Here is a 14472-nt window from a genome sequence, read left to right on the forward strand (position 1 = left end):
TGTGTGTTGTAGGTACACTATGTAAGTCAGACTGTGTGTTGTAGGTACACTATGTAAGTCAGACTGTGTGTTGTAGGTATCACTATGTAAGTCAGACTGTGTGTTGTAGGTATACTATGTAAGTCAGACTGTGTGTTGTAGGTACACTGTGTAAGTCAGACTGTGTGTTGTAGGTACACTGTGTAAGTCAGACTGTGTGTTGTAGGTACACTATGTAAGTCAGACTGTGTGTTGTAGGTATCACTATGTAAGTCAGACTGTGTGTTGTAGGTATCACTATGTAAGTCAGACTGTGTGTTGTAGGTATCACTATGTAAGTCAGACTGTGTGTTGTAGGTATCACTATGTAAGTCAGACTGTGTGTTGTAGGTACGCTGTGTAAGTCAGACTGTGTGTTGTAGGTACACTATGTAAGTCAGACTGTGTGTTGTAGGTATCACTATGTAAGTCAGACTGTGTGTTGTAGGTATACTATGTAAGTCAGACTGTGTGTTGTAGGTACGCTGTGTAAGTCAGACTGTGTGTTGTAGGTACGCTGTGTAAGTCAGACTGTGTGTTGTAGGTATCACTATGTAAGTCAGACTGTGTGTTGTAGGTATACTATGTAAGTCAGACTGTGTGTTGTAGGTACGCTGTGTAAGTCAGACTGTGTGTTGTAGGTACGCTGTGTAAGTCAGACTGTGTGTTGTAGGTATCACTATGTAAGTCAGACTGTGTGTTGTAGGTATCACTATGTAAGTCAGACTGTGTTGTAGGTATCACTATGTAAGTCCGGCTGTGTGTTGTAGGTATCACTATGTAAGTCAGACTGTGTGTTGTAGGTACACTATGTAAGCCATACTGTGTGTTGTAGGTATCACTATGTAAGTCAGACTGTGTGTTGTAGGTACGCTGTGTAAGTCAGACTGTGTGTTGTAGGTACGCTGTGTAAGTCAGACTGTGTGTTGTAGGTACACTATGTAAGCCATACTGTGTGTTGTAGGTACACTATGTAAGTCAGACTGTGTGTTGTAGGTATCACTATGTAAGTCAGACTGTGTGTTGTAGGTATCACTATGTAAGTCAGACTGTGTGTTGTAGGTATCACTATGTAAGTCCGGCTGTGTGTTGTAGGTATCACTATGTAAGTCAGACTGTGTGTTGTAGGTATACTATGTAAGTCAGACTGTGTGTTGTAGGTACACTATGTAAGTCAGACTGTGTGTTGTAGGTACACTATGTAAGTCAGACTGTGTGTTGTAGGTATCACTATGTAAGTCAGACTGTGTGTTGTAGGTATACTATGTAAGTCAGACTGTGTGTTGTAGGTACGCTGTGTAAGTCAGACTGTGTGTTGTAGGTACACTATGTAAGCCATACTGTGTGTTGTAGGTACACTGTGTAAGTCAGACTGTGTGTTGTAGGTATCACTATGTAAGTCAGACTGTGTGTTGTAGGTATCACTATGTAAGTCAGACTGTGTGTTGTAGGTATCACTATGTAAGTCCGGCTGTGTGTTGTAGGTATCACTATGTAAGTCAGACTGTGTGTTGTAGGTATACTATGTAAGTCAGACTGTGTGTTGTAGGTACACTATGTAAGTCAGACTGTGTGTTGTAGGTACACTATGTAAGTCAGACTGTGTGTTGTAGGTATCACTATGTAAGTCAGACTGTGTGTTGTAGGTATACTATGTAAGTCAGACTGTGTGTTGTAGGTACGCTGTGTAAGTCAGACTGTGTGTTGTAGGTACGCTGTGTAAGTCAGACTGTGTGTTGTAGGTACACTATGTAAGTCAGACTGTGTGTTGTAGGTACACTATGTAAGTCAGACTGTGTGTTGTAGGTGCACTATGTAAGTCAGACTGTGTGTTGTAGGTATCACTATGTAAGTCAGACTGTGTGTTGTAGGTACACTATGTAAGTCAGACTGTGTGTTGTAGGTACACTATGTAAGTCCGGCTGTGTGTTGTAGGTACACTATGTAAGTCAGACTGTGTGTTGTAGGTATACTATGTAAGTCAGACTGTGTGTTGTAGGTACGCTATGTAAGTCAGACTGTGTGTTGTAGGTACACTATGTAAGTCAGACTGTGTGTTGTAGGTACACTATGTAAGTCAGACTGTGTGTTGTAGGTACACTATGTAAGTCAGACTGTGTGTTGTAGGTATACTATGTAAGTCAGACTGTGTGTTGTAGGTACACTATGTAAGTCAGACTGTGTGTTGTAGGTACACTATGTAAGTCCGGCTGTGTGTTGTAGGTACACTGTGTAAGTCCGACTGTGTGTTGTAGGTATCACTATGTAAGTCCGACTGTGTGTTGTAGGTATCACTATGTAAGTCCGACTGTGTGTTGTAGGTACACTATGGAAGTCAGACTGTGTGTTGTAGGTACACTATGTAAGTCAGACTGTGTGTTGTAGGTACACTATGGAAGTCAGACTGTGTGTTGTAGGTACACTATGTAAGTCAGACTGTGTGTTGTAGGTACACTATGTAAGTCAGACTGTGTGTTGTAGGTATCACTATGTAAGTCCGGCTGTGTGTTGTAGGTATCACTATGGAAGTCAGACTATGTGTTGTAGGTACACTGTGTAGGTCCGGCTGTGTGTTGTAGGTATCACTATGGAAGTCAGACTATGTGTTGTAGGTACACTGTGTAAGTCCGACTGTGTGTTGTAGGTACACTATGGAAGTCAGACTGTGTGTTGTAGGTATCACTATGGAAGTCAGACTGTGTGTTGTAGGTACACTATGTAAGTCCGGCTGTGTGTTGTAGGTATCACTATGGAAGTCAGACTATGTGTTGTAGGTATCACTATGTAAGTCAGACTGTGTGTTGTAGGTACACTGTAAGTCCGGCTGTGTGTTGTAGGTATACTATGGAAGTCAGACTATGTGTTGTAGGTATCACTATGTAAGTCAGACTGTGTGTTGTAGGTACACTATGTAAGTCAGACTGTGTGTTGTAGGTACACTATGTAAGTCTGGCTGTGTGTTGTAGGTACACTGTGTAAGTCAGACTGTGTGTTGTAGGTATCACTATGTAAGTCCGACTGTGTGTTGTAGGTACACTATGGAAGCCATACTGTGTTGTAGGTACACTGTGTAAGTCAGACTGTGTGTTGTAGGTACACTATGGAAGTCAGACTGTGTGTTGTAGGTACACTGTGTAAGTCAGACTGTGTGTTGTAGGAACACTATGGAAGTCAGACTGTGTGTTGTAGGTACACTATGGAAGTCAGACTGTGTGTTGTAGGTACACTATGTAAGCCATACTGTGTTGTAGGTACGCTGTGTAAGTCCGACTATGTGTTGTAGGTACACTGTAAGTCCGACTGTGTGTTGTAGGTACACTATGGAAGTCCGACTGTGTGTTGTAGGTACACTATGGAAGCCATACTGTGTTGTAGGTACACTATGTAAGTCTGACTGTGTGTTGTAGGTACACTGTAAGTCCGACTGTGTGTTGTAGGTACACTATGGAAGTCAGACTGTGTGTTGTAGGTACACTGTAAGTCCGACTGTGTGTTGTAGGTACGCTGTGTAAGTCTGACTGTGTGTTGTAGGTACACTGTGTAAGTCAGACTGTGTGTTGTAGGAACACTATGGAAGTCAGACTGTGTGTTGTAGGTACACTATGGAAGTCAGACTGTGTGTTGTAGGTACACTGTGTAAGTCCGACTGTGTGTTGTAGGTATCACTGTGTAAGTCAGACTTTGTGTTGTAGGTACACTGTGTAAGTCCGACTGTGTGTTGTAGGTACACTGTAAGTCAGACTATGTGTTGTAGGTACACTGTAAGTCAGACTATGTGTTGTAGGTACACTGTGTAAGTCAGACTGTGTGTTGTAGGTACACTGTAAGTCCGACTGTGTGTTGTAGGTACACTATGGAAGTCTGACTGTGTGTTGTAGGTACACTGTGTAAGTCAGACTGTGTGTTGTAGGAACACTATGGAAGTCAGACTGTGTGTTGTAGGTACACTATGGAAGTCAGACTGTGTGTTGTAGGTACACTGTGTAAGTCCGACTGTGTGTTGTAGGTATCACTGTGTAAGTCAGACTTTGTGTTGTAGGTACACTGTGTAAGTCCGACTGTGTGTTGTAGGTACACTGTAAGTCAGACTATGTGTTGTAGGTACACTGTAAGTCAGACTATGTGTTGTAGGTACACTGTGTAAGTCAGACTGTGTGTTGTAGGTACACTGTAAGTCCGACTGTGTGTTGTAGGTACACTATGGAAGTCAGACTGTGTGTTGTAGGTACACTGTGTAAGTCCGGCTGTGTGTTGTAGGTACACTATGGAAGTCAGACTATTTGTTGTAGGTACACTGTAAGTCAGACTATGTGTTGTAGGTACACTGTGTAAGTCAGACTGTGTGTTGTAGGTACACTGTAAGTCCGACTGTGTGTTGTAGGTACACTGTATAAGTCAGACTATGTGTTGTAGGTACACTACACCTTCCAAAAGATGCTGCTGCTGCAGGAACCCCTGCTGGTGGTTGGGGCATTCTACCTTCTCTTTCTACTTGTCATCATCTATGTGAGACTGGATTTCTCCATCACCAAGGTAACTGGCTGTTAATGTGTTATGTAACTCCATAATCCAGCACACTTACGATAGGGTGGTAGTAGTGTGTCAGCCTGCCAGGATCACATCTTGGGTAATGCCTGATTCATAGTTTTCCTTTCAGTCTGTATGTCACTCAAGCATTGCTCGGGTAGAGATGGATTCTTGCTTTATCTAAGGGTTCTTTGCACGTGTGAATTATTGCTGAAAGTGGGATCGAACTAAATTAACTTTTGCTGTCTCTGAATCTGTAGTGTTAGGGACCTGAATTCACTCTTGCTCTTTCTGAATCTGTAGTGTTATGGGTCCTCAATTCACTCCTAGAGCCCATTTCACAAAAGTTTTCTAAATTCAGGAGGTCATACCCCATACCACCTTGTTTACGATCCTCTTGCAACCTGACCCGTGAAGGTCCCGGGGTAGAATAGGCCTTCAGCGACCCATGCTTGCCATAAAAGGTGACTATGCTTGTCGTAAGAGGCGACTAACGGGATCGGGTGGTCAGACTAGCTGACTTGGTTGACACATGTCATCGGTTCCCCATTGTGCAGATCGATGCTCATGTTGTTGATCACTGGATTGTCTGGTCCAGACTCGATTATTTACAGACCGTCGCCATATAGCTGGAATATTGCTAAGTGCGACGTAAAACTAAACTCACTCACTCTTGCAACCTCCTTTATGACCATTTCACAGAGATGTGGTATCCACGTCCTACAACACAGACATACATAGTTTAAGTGGTATTGTTGAGCAAGCCCAAATAGGCACCTGCTTATCTTGTTATCCCCAAAGTTCTTCCAGCAAGAAGAAACAGTGGTCAATATCCCCCGCATTACCTCCAATTTCAGTCTAAGTCACACATGGAAACACCAAAAATATTTTATTCAGAATTTCAAAGCTATCAAAAGCACCAGTACACCACTAGACCAATCTGTATGTCAAGTTTGGTGAAGAAATATTGAACGGTTATAGAGTTTTGCTCTGGAAAAGATATGCACGGATGGACGGACGGACGAGGGGTGCATTTTAATACCCCTGCAAAACTCGTTGTGGGGATAAAAAGAAATACAGTTTGAATACCAATGCAAATGTTAGGTTTTTAATTGAAAGTCCAGGTCATCTTAAATATCAGTCAATGATACTGATTCTCTCACTAAATTCCATTGAAAATCATGAGACAAAATGTATAAATCATTAATATTATCAGTTTTTGCGGCCCATTAACCTGTCAATATGAAACAGCAATATTTGTCCCAAAGTATTGAATATTGTACACTGTAGGAACTAAAGTACATGTTATGATGATGTCTTACTAACACCTGTGTAAAGGTTTATATATGGTGCGCTACTCTAAATGTGTTAACTTCTTTTGTAACTTTATTCGAACAATCAAAAACTTTCAAATTATAAAAACGTATTCCCTATAAAATGTACATCATAGAACTGAGAGTGTAACCAGAAGCAATTGTGTCTACTCTTGTTCACCTGACTTTCGCCTCAAAGAAATGGTCTAATATGTACAACAATGTTGACATATAACATCACAGCTGATGACTGATTTCATACAAGTGAAGTATCAAATCATTGCATTGTATCGGTTTTTTAATTTCCTCTTTCTTGTGATAATATTCTTTCCATGCATATTCTAAAGGTATTGAGCCATTCAAAACAATGACTAGCTGGTTGGATATTGGAAATATGGCAGAAAGCGCACTTAGATGTTCGTGCAAATGTTTTCGAGAACATCCCAACCGATTCTAAGTTCATTGGCAGCGTTACAGATTTCTCATTGGTAATATCATGAAAACTGATATCAGTGATCATTAATATGTCTTTTTTATATTAAATATTAATAGTAATTCGATTTTCACACTTACAAACAAGTTGTACAGCAAAAATGGTGTTAATTGTGATTTCGTATTGTGTCAAAATGGTGGGTCTCGACTGAATGCTTTTCAGAGTTAGAGTTCCTAGGCATGTTGTTTTCTATCTCAACATCATGTCAACATTACCCAGAGGGCCAAGCATGTTTCTCAGGTCTTCTGTGCATTTTTGATCTCTTCCAGTACCAGAATCATTGAATGCCATCTTTGTAGTGTTTATGGCATCATAATGCATTTAAAACAGGTCAGTAAGGTTCCTAAGTTTGGGGCTGTTTACGGCACAGTGTAAATATAGAAGGTCTTTGTGAAATGGGGTAAAAATGTAAAGTGGGGTCTACAGCCTGCCTTACGAGGTCGTACCAGTAAGATGGCTTTTTTGAAATGGCACCTGCTCTCTCTGTATTAATCACAAGTGTATGGAATTCAGGCTCAATTATTCACTTAGTGTTATCACTTGGCAAAAGTTCCTGAGGTTGGACCCTTAATTAGAATTCATGCTGTAGCTTAAGAATAATAGTGCCAGTGTGTTCAGTGAAGGTTACAATTGCAGGATGAAGCCAAGGAGAGTCGCATGCGAGTCGCTAGTCTGCTTGAGGAGGTACAGAGTGCCCAGGACAAACGCAGTGCCCTCTACCAGAGCTATGATGACGCCATCAACAAGTTCAAAAGCAGCAAGGACAGCAGTGCATTCACCAGTAGCCGCAAGAAGATTGACAGTGACTACAAGCAGCTCACTCAGCAGATTCAGAATCTTCAGGCGCAGTTGAAGAATGAGGGATCTGAGGCCTCTGAAAAGGTACCATAGTTTTCAAAGTTTTCACTGATGTTTACTGCACAGTGATCCAAACATAGTTTTCAGTCAATTCATCTCAACTTGCTAAACAGGCCAGTGATAAAGGAATAAGTCGAGTTAGCCTGTCTGTTCACTTCTTAAGGTCATGTTAGATAGAAGTGAATGTTGGACATTGTTACTGGGTGTTACCATCACAAGTGAAAGAATTGGTGCTCTCTTCAGTATTCTGTCATATTGTTTACAGACTTACATTGTACCTTTCAAGAGTAGGTTCACACAGTCAAGTGTAGTTAATTTCACTAAAATAACTGAACTTGCATAATTAAAGATTTAATGTTCATCCTAGAGAAACATATCACGACTACACTCAGAAATTGATAATGTAATTTCTATGATAAAATTGATATTTTATGCTTATTGCATATCTTCCTTTTCCTTCCAAAAGATTCATGGAAACTTCGATCCATTCATATGCCAACCATTACGCTTTTGGAGTAGTAATTACGATTTTCATATCCATTTTACGCTATTACGCTTCACATTAAAAAAATTAAGATTTTTAACCCAAAATTCACCCATAGTCTGTATAACAGGGGTGACAGGTTGCTAACACACAGCTTGTAGGGAACAAACTGCCAAATCACCGTAATGCTTAAGAAATCTCAGTATCACATGGCATTCCAGACGATTCCTACATTATGTTAGTCAAAGTCACGTGATGTCTCATATCAAAGTAAGGAGTTGTGTGCACGTGTTCGCTGCATTTCGTGATTCTGCGATCAGAATGTCAAAACGAAAGAGTATCAACATGGAAGGCACGGAATCTTCAACAAAGCAAAAGAAATTAGTTCTAAAGTTCAGACAGGAGTATAGTAAGGAATGGCCATGCCTGAAACCGTCACGATTAGGTGAAATGCATCTTTTCTGTACATTGTGTAAAGTGTGTAAAGTTGACTTTTCAATCTCTCATGGAGGGCATTACGACTGCAAAAGACACGTTGAAACGAAAAGACATACCGATTATGCTACAGTCTGTCAAAGTAATAAAAGTTTGTCAGCTTTCTTTAAGCAAGAGACAGAAGTTAATTCCGTTACAAATGCTGAAGTGCTCTTTACACAGTTTTTGGTTGAACACAATCTTCCGATTGCAGCGTCTGACCATGCAACAAAATTATTCAAAAGCATGTTTCCAGATTCGCGAATAGCAAAGGAATACACATGTGGAAGAAGCAAAACTACTGCAGTTATGGATACTTTAGCAGAAGATAAAACACAGAAATTGGCAGAACATATGATAGTGGGTTCATTTTCAGTTTGTACCGATGGCAGCAGTGATGGGACTAGTAGTCAGTTGTACCCATTTGTTGTAAGATATTTTGACAGTAAGCTTGGCAGAGTTGTGACTGTCTTGTTGTCAATGCCTGATGGCAATGGGAAATCAAATGGTGAAAACATTTTCAGAATTATGGACACTGAATTGAGTCAGAAACATTCCATGGGAGAGTCATGGAGGAAAGTCATGATAGTGAGTCAAGGATTACAAGAATACAGGCAGGTTTTCTGTACCACAGAACCAAACTGTACATGCTCCTTCTGATAAACATTTTGCCCATTTTCAACAAAGGCAGTCTGGCTTTACAAATGGAGTTTCCACAAATCCATAAAAGGAGAAGGATTCTACAAGGAGTGTTGACAGATCTCTCTGAGATTCTTAACTCCAAAAGCTGTGTCAGAAGCTAAGGACATTTTTAGTATTGACATTGAGAATAGAAGAAACCAGAGAAATAATGAGGAGATAGTTATTGGAGCTGCAGCCAGGATTTACATCAAAGACCAAACCGAAGCAGAAATAAGATCTGAGACAGTAGAAGATTTTTACAGAGAATGGACATGCGGAAATCTTTTCCATTGGAGAAGAACCTTCTTCAGCATGCTGAAGTTTTGGACTTTTCATTGAGAACTACCACAGAGTTTCTTTCTTTAGAGTATTTCATCACTAGATTCCCAGTTCTGACCAAATGCTTGCAGGCTGAATCTGGTGATGTCAGTGACAGTTTGGAATCAGAATTTCTCAGTTATCAAGTAGACAATTTGAATGAGGAGATCCTACAGTCAGAGAGAATAGATGAAGCTTGGAATTTAGTATCATTACTTAAAACCCCAGAAGGACAGATGAAGTACAAATTGCTGCAACAAGTGATGCTGGGTATATGTGTAATACTACACAGCAATGCTGATAGTGAGAGAATTTTCTCTCAAATGAGGAAAAACAAGACTGACTTTAGGTCAAATCTATCTGTAGAAGCACTTTCTTCCATGGGAGCTGAACAGTTAAAATGCTTTGAACAAATCCCTGATAAGAATCTTTTGCAGAAAGCAAAGAAGGCAACATATGTTTCTCTACAATAATGAAGATAAAGGCGAGGAGCTCATGTGACTGTTTGAACATTACACTTACAACCCCCCAAATTACACTTTTTCATCAACATCATTACACATGGGATCAAAATAGGGTTGGCATCTCTGATATTCCCTAAAAGCGAACGTACAATCACTCACCCTGAGTCGTCTCTCCTCTCCTGCCAAACCGACCGCGTGATCAATCACAATGTAGTCCTCACTCTTTCCAACAATATGCCCGAGTGGTGACAGGCAGTGGTTGGGAGGGTTTCATCTCATGAGTCGGGGTAAGTATAAAATACCAGTTTTATCACAAATATGTCATATTTTTCCTTATCCTGACTCATGCTTTATTACTTACTGAATCCAATACAAAAGGTGGCAGGTCAACCACCTCTTGGATCCCTGTTGGCATATATACACCCCTTAGGAATCCTTCTCACAGCTGCCTACTGTATTTGTGTCTGACATCTGACGATAGACCACCTTCTTACACTAAGCATGAGAAGTAATCTTGTAGGTTATGTGGATTTTAGATATACTAGACTCCTCGTCAAGATATTTAGAATGACCCATATGTTAAGGTAATGACTTCACCAAAACTGATTCATGGTTCCTTCATGTGCTGACTTATCTTGTAAGACGGAAACATGGACAATCTGCCAGTGGCAGTGGATCAGTTGCCTGGCGTCAATGAGTCTGCATGGCAAGGTGAGATTTTCTTCAACGTCGATTGGCCATTGTGAATTGCTGTGCTACCACTAGAGCCCAAATTTATGTATACCGGATACGTCATTCATGGCTATATCTTGTTGATAGTGGTGAGCAAAGACTGCATCTGATCTCCTGAAGCAGCCTTCCATAATAGTCAAGATTGAGCAGTTCCTTTGGAGAGCGAGCGTCGAGGCCAATGCTCTTACTTCATGAGGTTTCGAGGCACTTGGAGGCTCTAATCTGCCTGCTTTATGTGCTCGGAGGATCACTGCTCTGATCTCAAAGAAGACTGTCGTCCGTGACACTTCTACATTCGATGCGGGAGATAACGGGATAGACAGACACTTGAACTTCTTTCTTCTCACAGCACTTCTTCCTAAGTAGATCATCAGTGTACTGACAGGACACAAGGACAAGTCCTGTGCATCATCTGGACCCAGGATATTCGACAGAGCTGGGACATAAAACTGTCAGTCTGGTTGTCACGGCAGTTGATTCTTGGCGATGAAGTCCCACCTGTCCTAGGTGGACAGCAGCGTGGTTACCAGATTCAAATCTAAAGTATGGATTTCAGACATCCTGGCTGCAGTTGCTAAGGAGAGAAGAAATATATTTTTTGAGTGAGCAACTGAAAAGATGTCTGCGTCAGAGCTTCATAATCTTCACTGATGAGATGTCGCAGTACCACACTAAGGTCCCATGCAGGAGCTTGGAGCGCTGTTGATCCTCGAAGTTAAAGGATCTCAATAATGCAACTAATTTAGAAACATTTGTCAGCTTTCACCCCCTAACTTCATGGTGATGACTGAGCTAACTGCTACCAAATAAGTTGACATTATGGACTTCTTCAAGCGTCTGGTAGACCTCATGTCATAAGTAGTCTGCTTACTTTTGGATGAGTTGCACTTCTGGCTGTAAACCCCTTGCAAGTATCATATTTGTCGAAGCTTCTCCACTTGTTGACATACAGTTTCTGTGTCGATCAACGTTAGACCAACATGACAGTTTTTGCTGCCCTGGTGGAATATCCTCTTCTCTGTATTCAGTATGTAATATGCTCCTTATGTGTAAGCGGAACTCTTCTGGGTGCGTCATGCGTCTCTACGAAGTCTGGAAACCAGGATCTGCAAATAAGCATTCAGACTGCTTGTGGATTGGGTACTGGTGAAATGATGGTTGTCACCTGATGGCTGAATCTGGTTGCGAACAGGTCTGTAAGAGGATGGCAGACTGTTTGTGTTATCAACTGGAGGAACTCTGCATGAAGTAGCAACTCTGTAAGTGACAGATGTATTGGTCTGGACAGGGTGTTCGCGAACACATTCTTTGCCCCTTGCATGTGGCAAGCAGTCAACCTCAGGTTGATATCTTGCATGATGTCGAACAACTGAAACGTTAGTTGTAGTAGGGGCGTTGATCTGGTGGACCCTTGTAGGTTCACATATGAAGCCTCCATCGAGTTGTCTGTGTGTATTATCAAGACTTGATTCCTTAGATGCGCTCTCCAATGTAGCAGTGCTTCTATTACTGCTGTCAGTTCTAACTGGTTGATGTGGAGGCTCCTCCTTTTGTTGTTGGCGCGATGAAAAGTCAACGAAAGAGAAGTTAACATGCCCACTCCTTGGAACACTGAATTGCTGAAAAACGATACCGCAGATGAATATGTTGTGACGATTGCCAATACGAATTGGGCATAATCTGGACTGACTTTAATTGACTTTAAGTCCTTGGAGTCTTCAGTTACTTCTCCGGATAGTCCCCATCCAACAGGGTAGGTGCTGCCCATGATTTCTGTGAAAGAGGCTTCGTGTAAGCAGCTGACCATGTAGAGGAGCTCAGCAACCCTTGATGACATAGTAAGCGAAGAATCTCAGTGTCATCTTTGATTCTTCCGTGTCAATGGAAGCCCAAGTCAGTCAAGTGTGCCAAACCTGTCGCTTTCATCTAAGCAGCATTGGTAATATCTGCCACCTTATTACCAAAGGCGTAACAAAGACACTAAGCCAACAAATCGTGATGTATGGTTTGAGTAAGGAGCAGCTGAACAAACTCCAGAGGGTTCAGAACAGAGCAGTTCATATTGTTAGTCGTGCACCAAAAACATGCCACATACCACCCGCATTGATGTCATTACACTGATCATTTCAACAGATCATTACAAATAGACAGTATATTATATTATTAGTAGAGTAATACCTGCCAATGTAGAGGCCAAACGGTTGGATATAAGTTCTTGATCTTCAGTTGTGCGACAAGAGTATCCACATCAGTCTTTGGATTCTTGAATAAACTTAAAAGTGCCTTATTAATTGCCCTGGATCTAGCTAAACCGAAACACACCCTTTGGGTTGTTCTATGAAGCTGGGCTACCCTCTTATTGTCAGCTCGGTAGCTTCGTTACTTCTGAGGCATGGACTGTTACCTATGCCACCACTTGAGATGACGACGACTTCAATTGTGACGACATCACTACTCCAGATATGATGATCATGATGGAACAGAACAACTCACAACACCCAGACTCGTTGAACCTGCCATAAGTTTGTGTACATTTAGTTTCAATTTTCCAATTCACAAGAATTAGTTACAAGACAAACATCACATGATATATGAAAAACACCGGTGTCCATCACTTCAAAGTGCACATAAAATGATGACAGTAAGGTTATAACATCAGTGCATAATCAAACCAAGATACAGCAGTAGAAGAACCCCAAATGCTGTAAGTGAAGTCGGCACTGTTAACAAGCACAAATAGTCACCTGAAACATGGCCAAAAAGCATATATTAATTCACAAATTTTTTATATTTGTTTCATTTATGATGAATAACAGATTAATAAAGGCATTCACGGCAGAATTTGGGCTGAATGACCGAAAATAGACTAAAGATAAACCATGAAGGGACCCAAGAAACACTGACCAACCATTCGCTCAGTTGATTAAGGAGAGAGTGAGGATTGCTATGTCGTTGGTTACGTGGTTGGTTTGGCGGGAGAGGGGAATGATTGAATGATTGTACTTGCTTCTAGTGAATTTGAAAGGATTAAAGTTTCCACTGACCGTTTGGAAGGAAGGGGAGATAAGCAAGAAAGAACAAGTGAGGATAAGGCAAAATAATTATTTTTGTTGGTACAGAGTAATGGCAGTGTAATATGATTTTGGTTTGCAAGCATATGTAAGATACTTACCAAGACTGTTAACTTACCAAGACTGTTTTTAAAACAGCCTCCCCAGTGTGTGTCACTCCTTAAGGTTGCTAAAGACTTGAGGAGTGATTCACTGTGGGGATGATAGACCTTTATCCATTAACTTCAGCATTATTTACAATTGTGAAACAACAAAATAAGTAACAAATGGTAAGTCTTGTAATTCTGTTTACGTATTTTAACGGAACCTCAGTAGATTTTTCTGGTACTTTTATCCTGTGATACATCATTACTACCCTAGGTCTGCTGTACCGGATATTGTCCCTGTGATACTGTACCTCCCTATATGATGCTGCACCTACCTAGGTTAATCCCTACATCACTGTACCTCCCTATATGATGCTGTACCTTGCTACATGACATTGTACCTCCCTATGTTCATTCCTTAGTGTCACTGTACCTCCCTATATGACACTACACCTACCTATCTTAATCCCAATATGACTCCATGTTTGACATCTCTGCATGTGTTACAGGTGGGAGAACTGCAGCGTCTTGACACCCAGTACAAGGAGCAGATCAATCTGGCCATCAGCTTCGCTGAGCGTCTTGTTGCTAGTAAGATCAGCCGCCAACAGTACCTGGATGCAGAGTCTGGAACATCCTCAAAGAGAGAGGACATTTACCAGAAAATGGAAACCTTAAGAGCTAACCTGTAGAATCTGGGCAACTCTGATAGATGCAACTTTTATTTTCAGTGTTATTGAAGGTCATCTTTCATTTGTTCAACTTACATTTTGAAAATGTATTATCAACAATCATGTTAAGGATGAATAAATTAATATTGTAATAACTGATATCTTGTGAGTTTGTTTGTTGCTTCCCATAGGAGCCAGTTTGAAATATGGTGTTCATCCAGTGAAGTCATGTAAAGGCTATCATTGAACGTTGAAATACTGCTGTATTCAAGATTGCTCTGT

At 41.0% G+C, this 14472-nt stretch overlaps 1 protein-coding gene across 1 annotated transcript in view; it reads left to right on the top strand.

The window, feature by feature from the left end:
* The window catches only part of LOC137295946 (dolichyl-diphosphooligosaccharide--protein glycosyltransferase subunit 1-like), a 34094-nt gene extending 19749 nt beyond the window's left edge, over positions 1-14345 (top strand). Inside the window, exons 8-10 of the mRNA XM_067827542.1 lie at positions 4432-4551; positions 6988-7233; positions 14029-14345. Coding sequence (XP_067683643.1) covers positions 4432-4551; positions 6988-7233; positions 14029-14211 — 549 coding nt within the window. The 3' untranslated portion in view covers positions 14212-14345. The remainder of the gene's footprint in view (positions 1-4431; positions 4552-6987; positions 7234-14028) is intronic.
* Positions 14346-14472: the final 127 nt, after the last annotated feature.

This window comes from Haliotis asinina, chromosome 9 (genome assembly GCF_037392515.1).
Source record: "Haliotis asinina isolate JCU_RB_2024 chromosome 9, JCU_Hal_asi_v2, whole genome shotgun sequence".
In the NCBI taxonomy this organism is placed as follows: Eukaryota; Metazoa; Mollusca; class Gastropoda; order Lepetellida; family Haliotidae; genus Haliotis; species Haliotis asinina.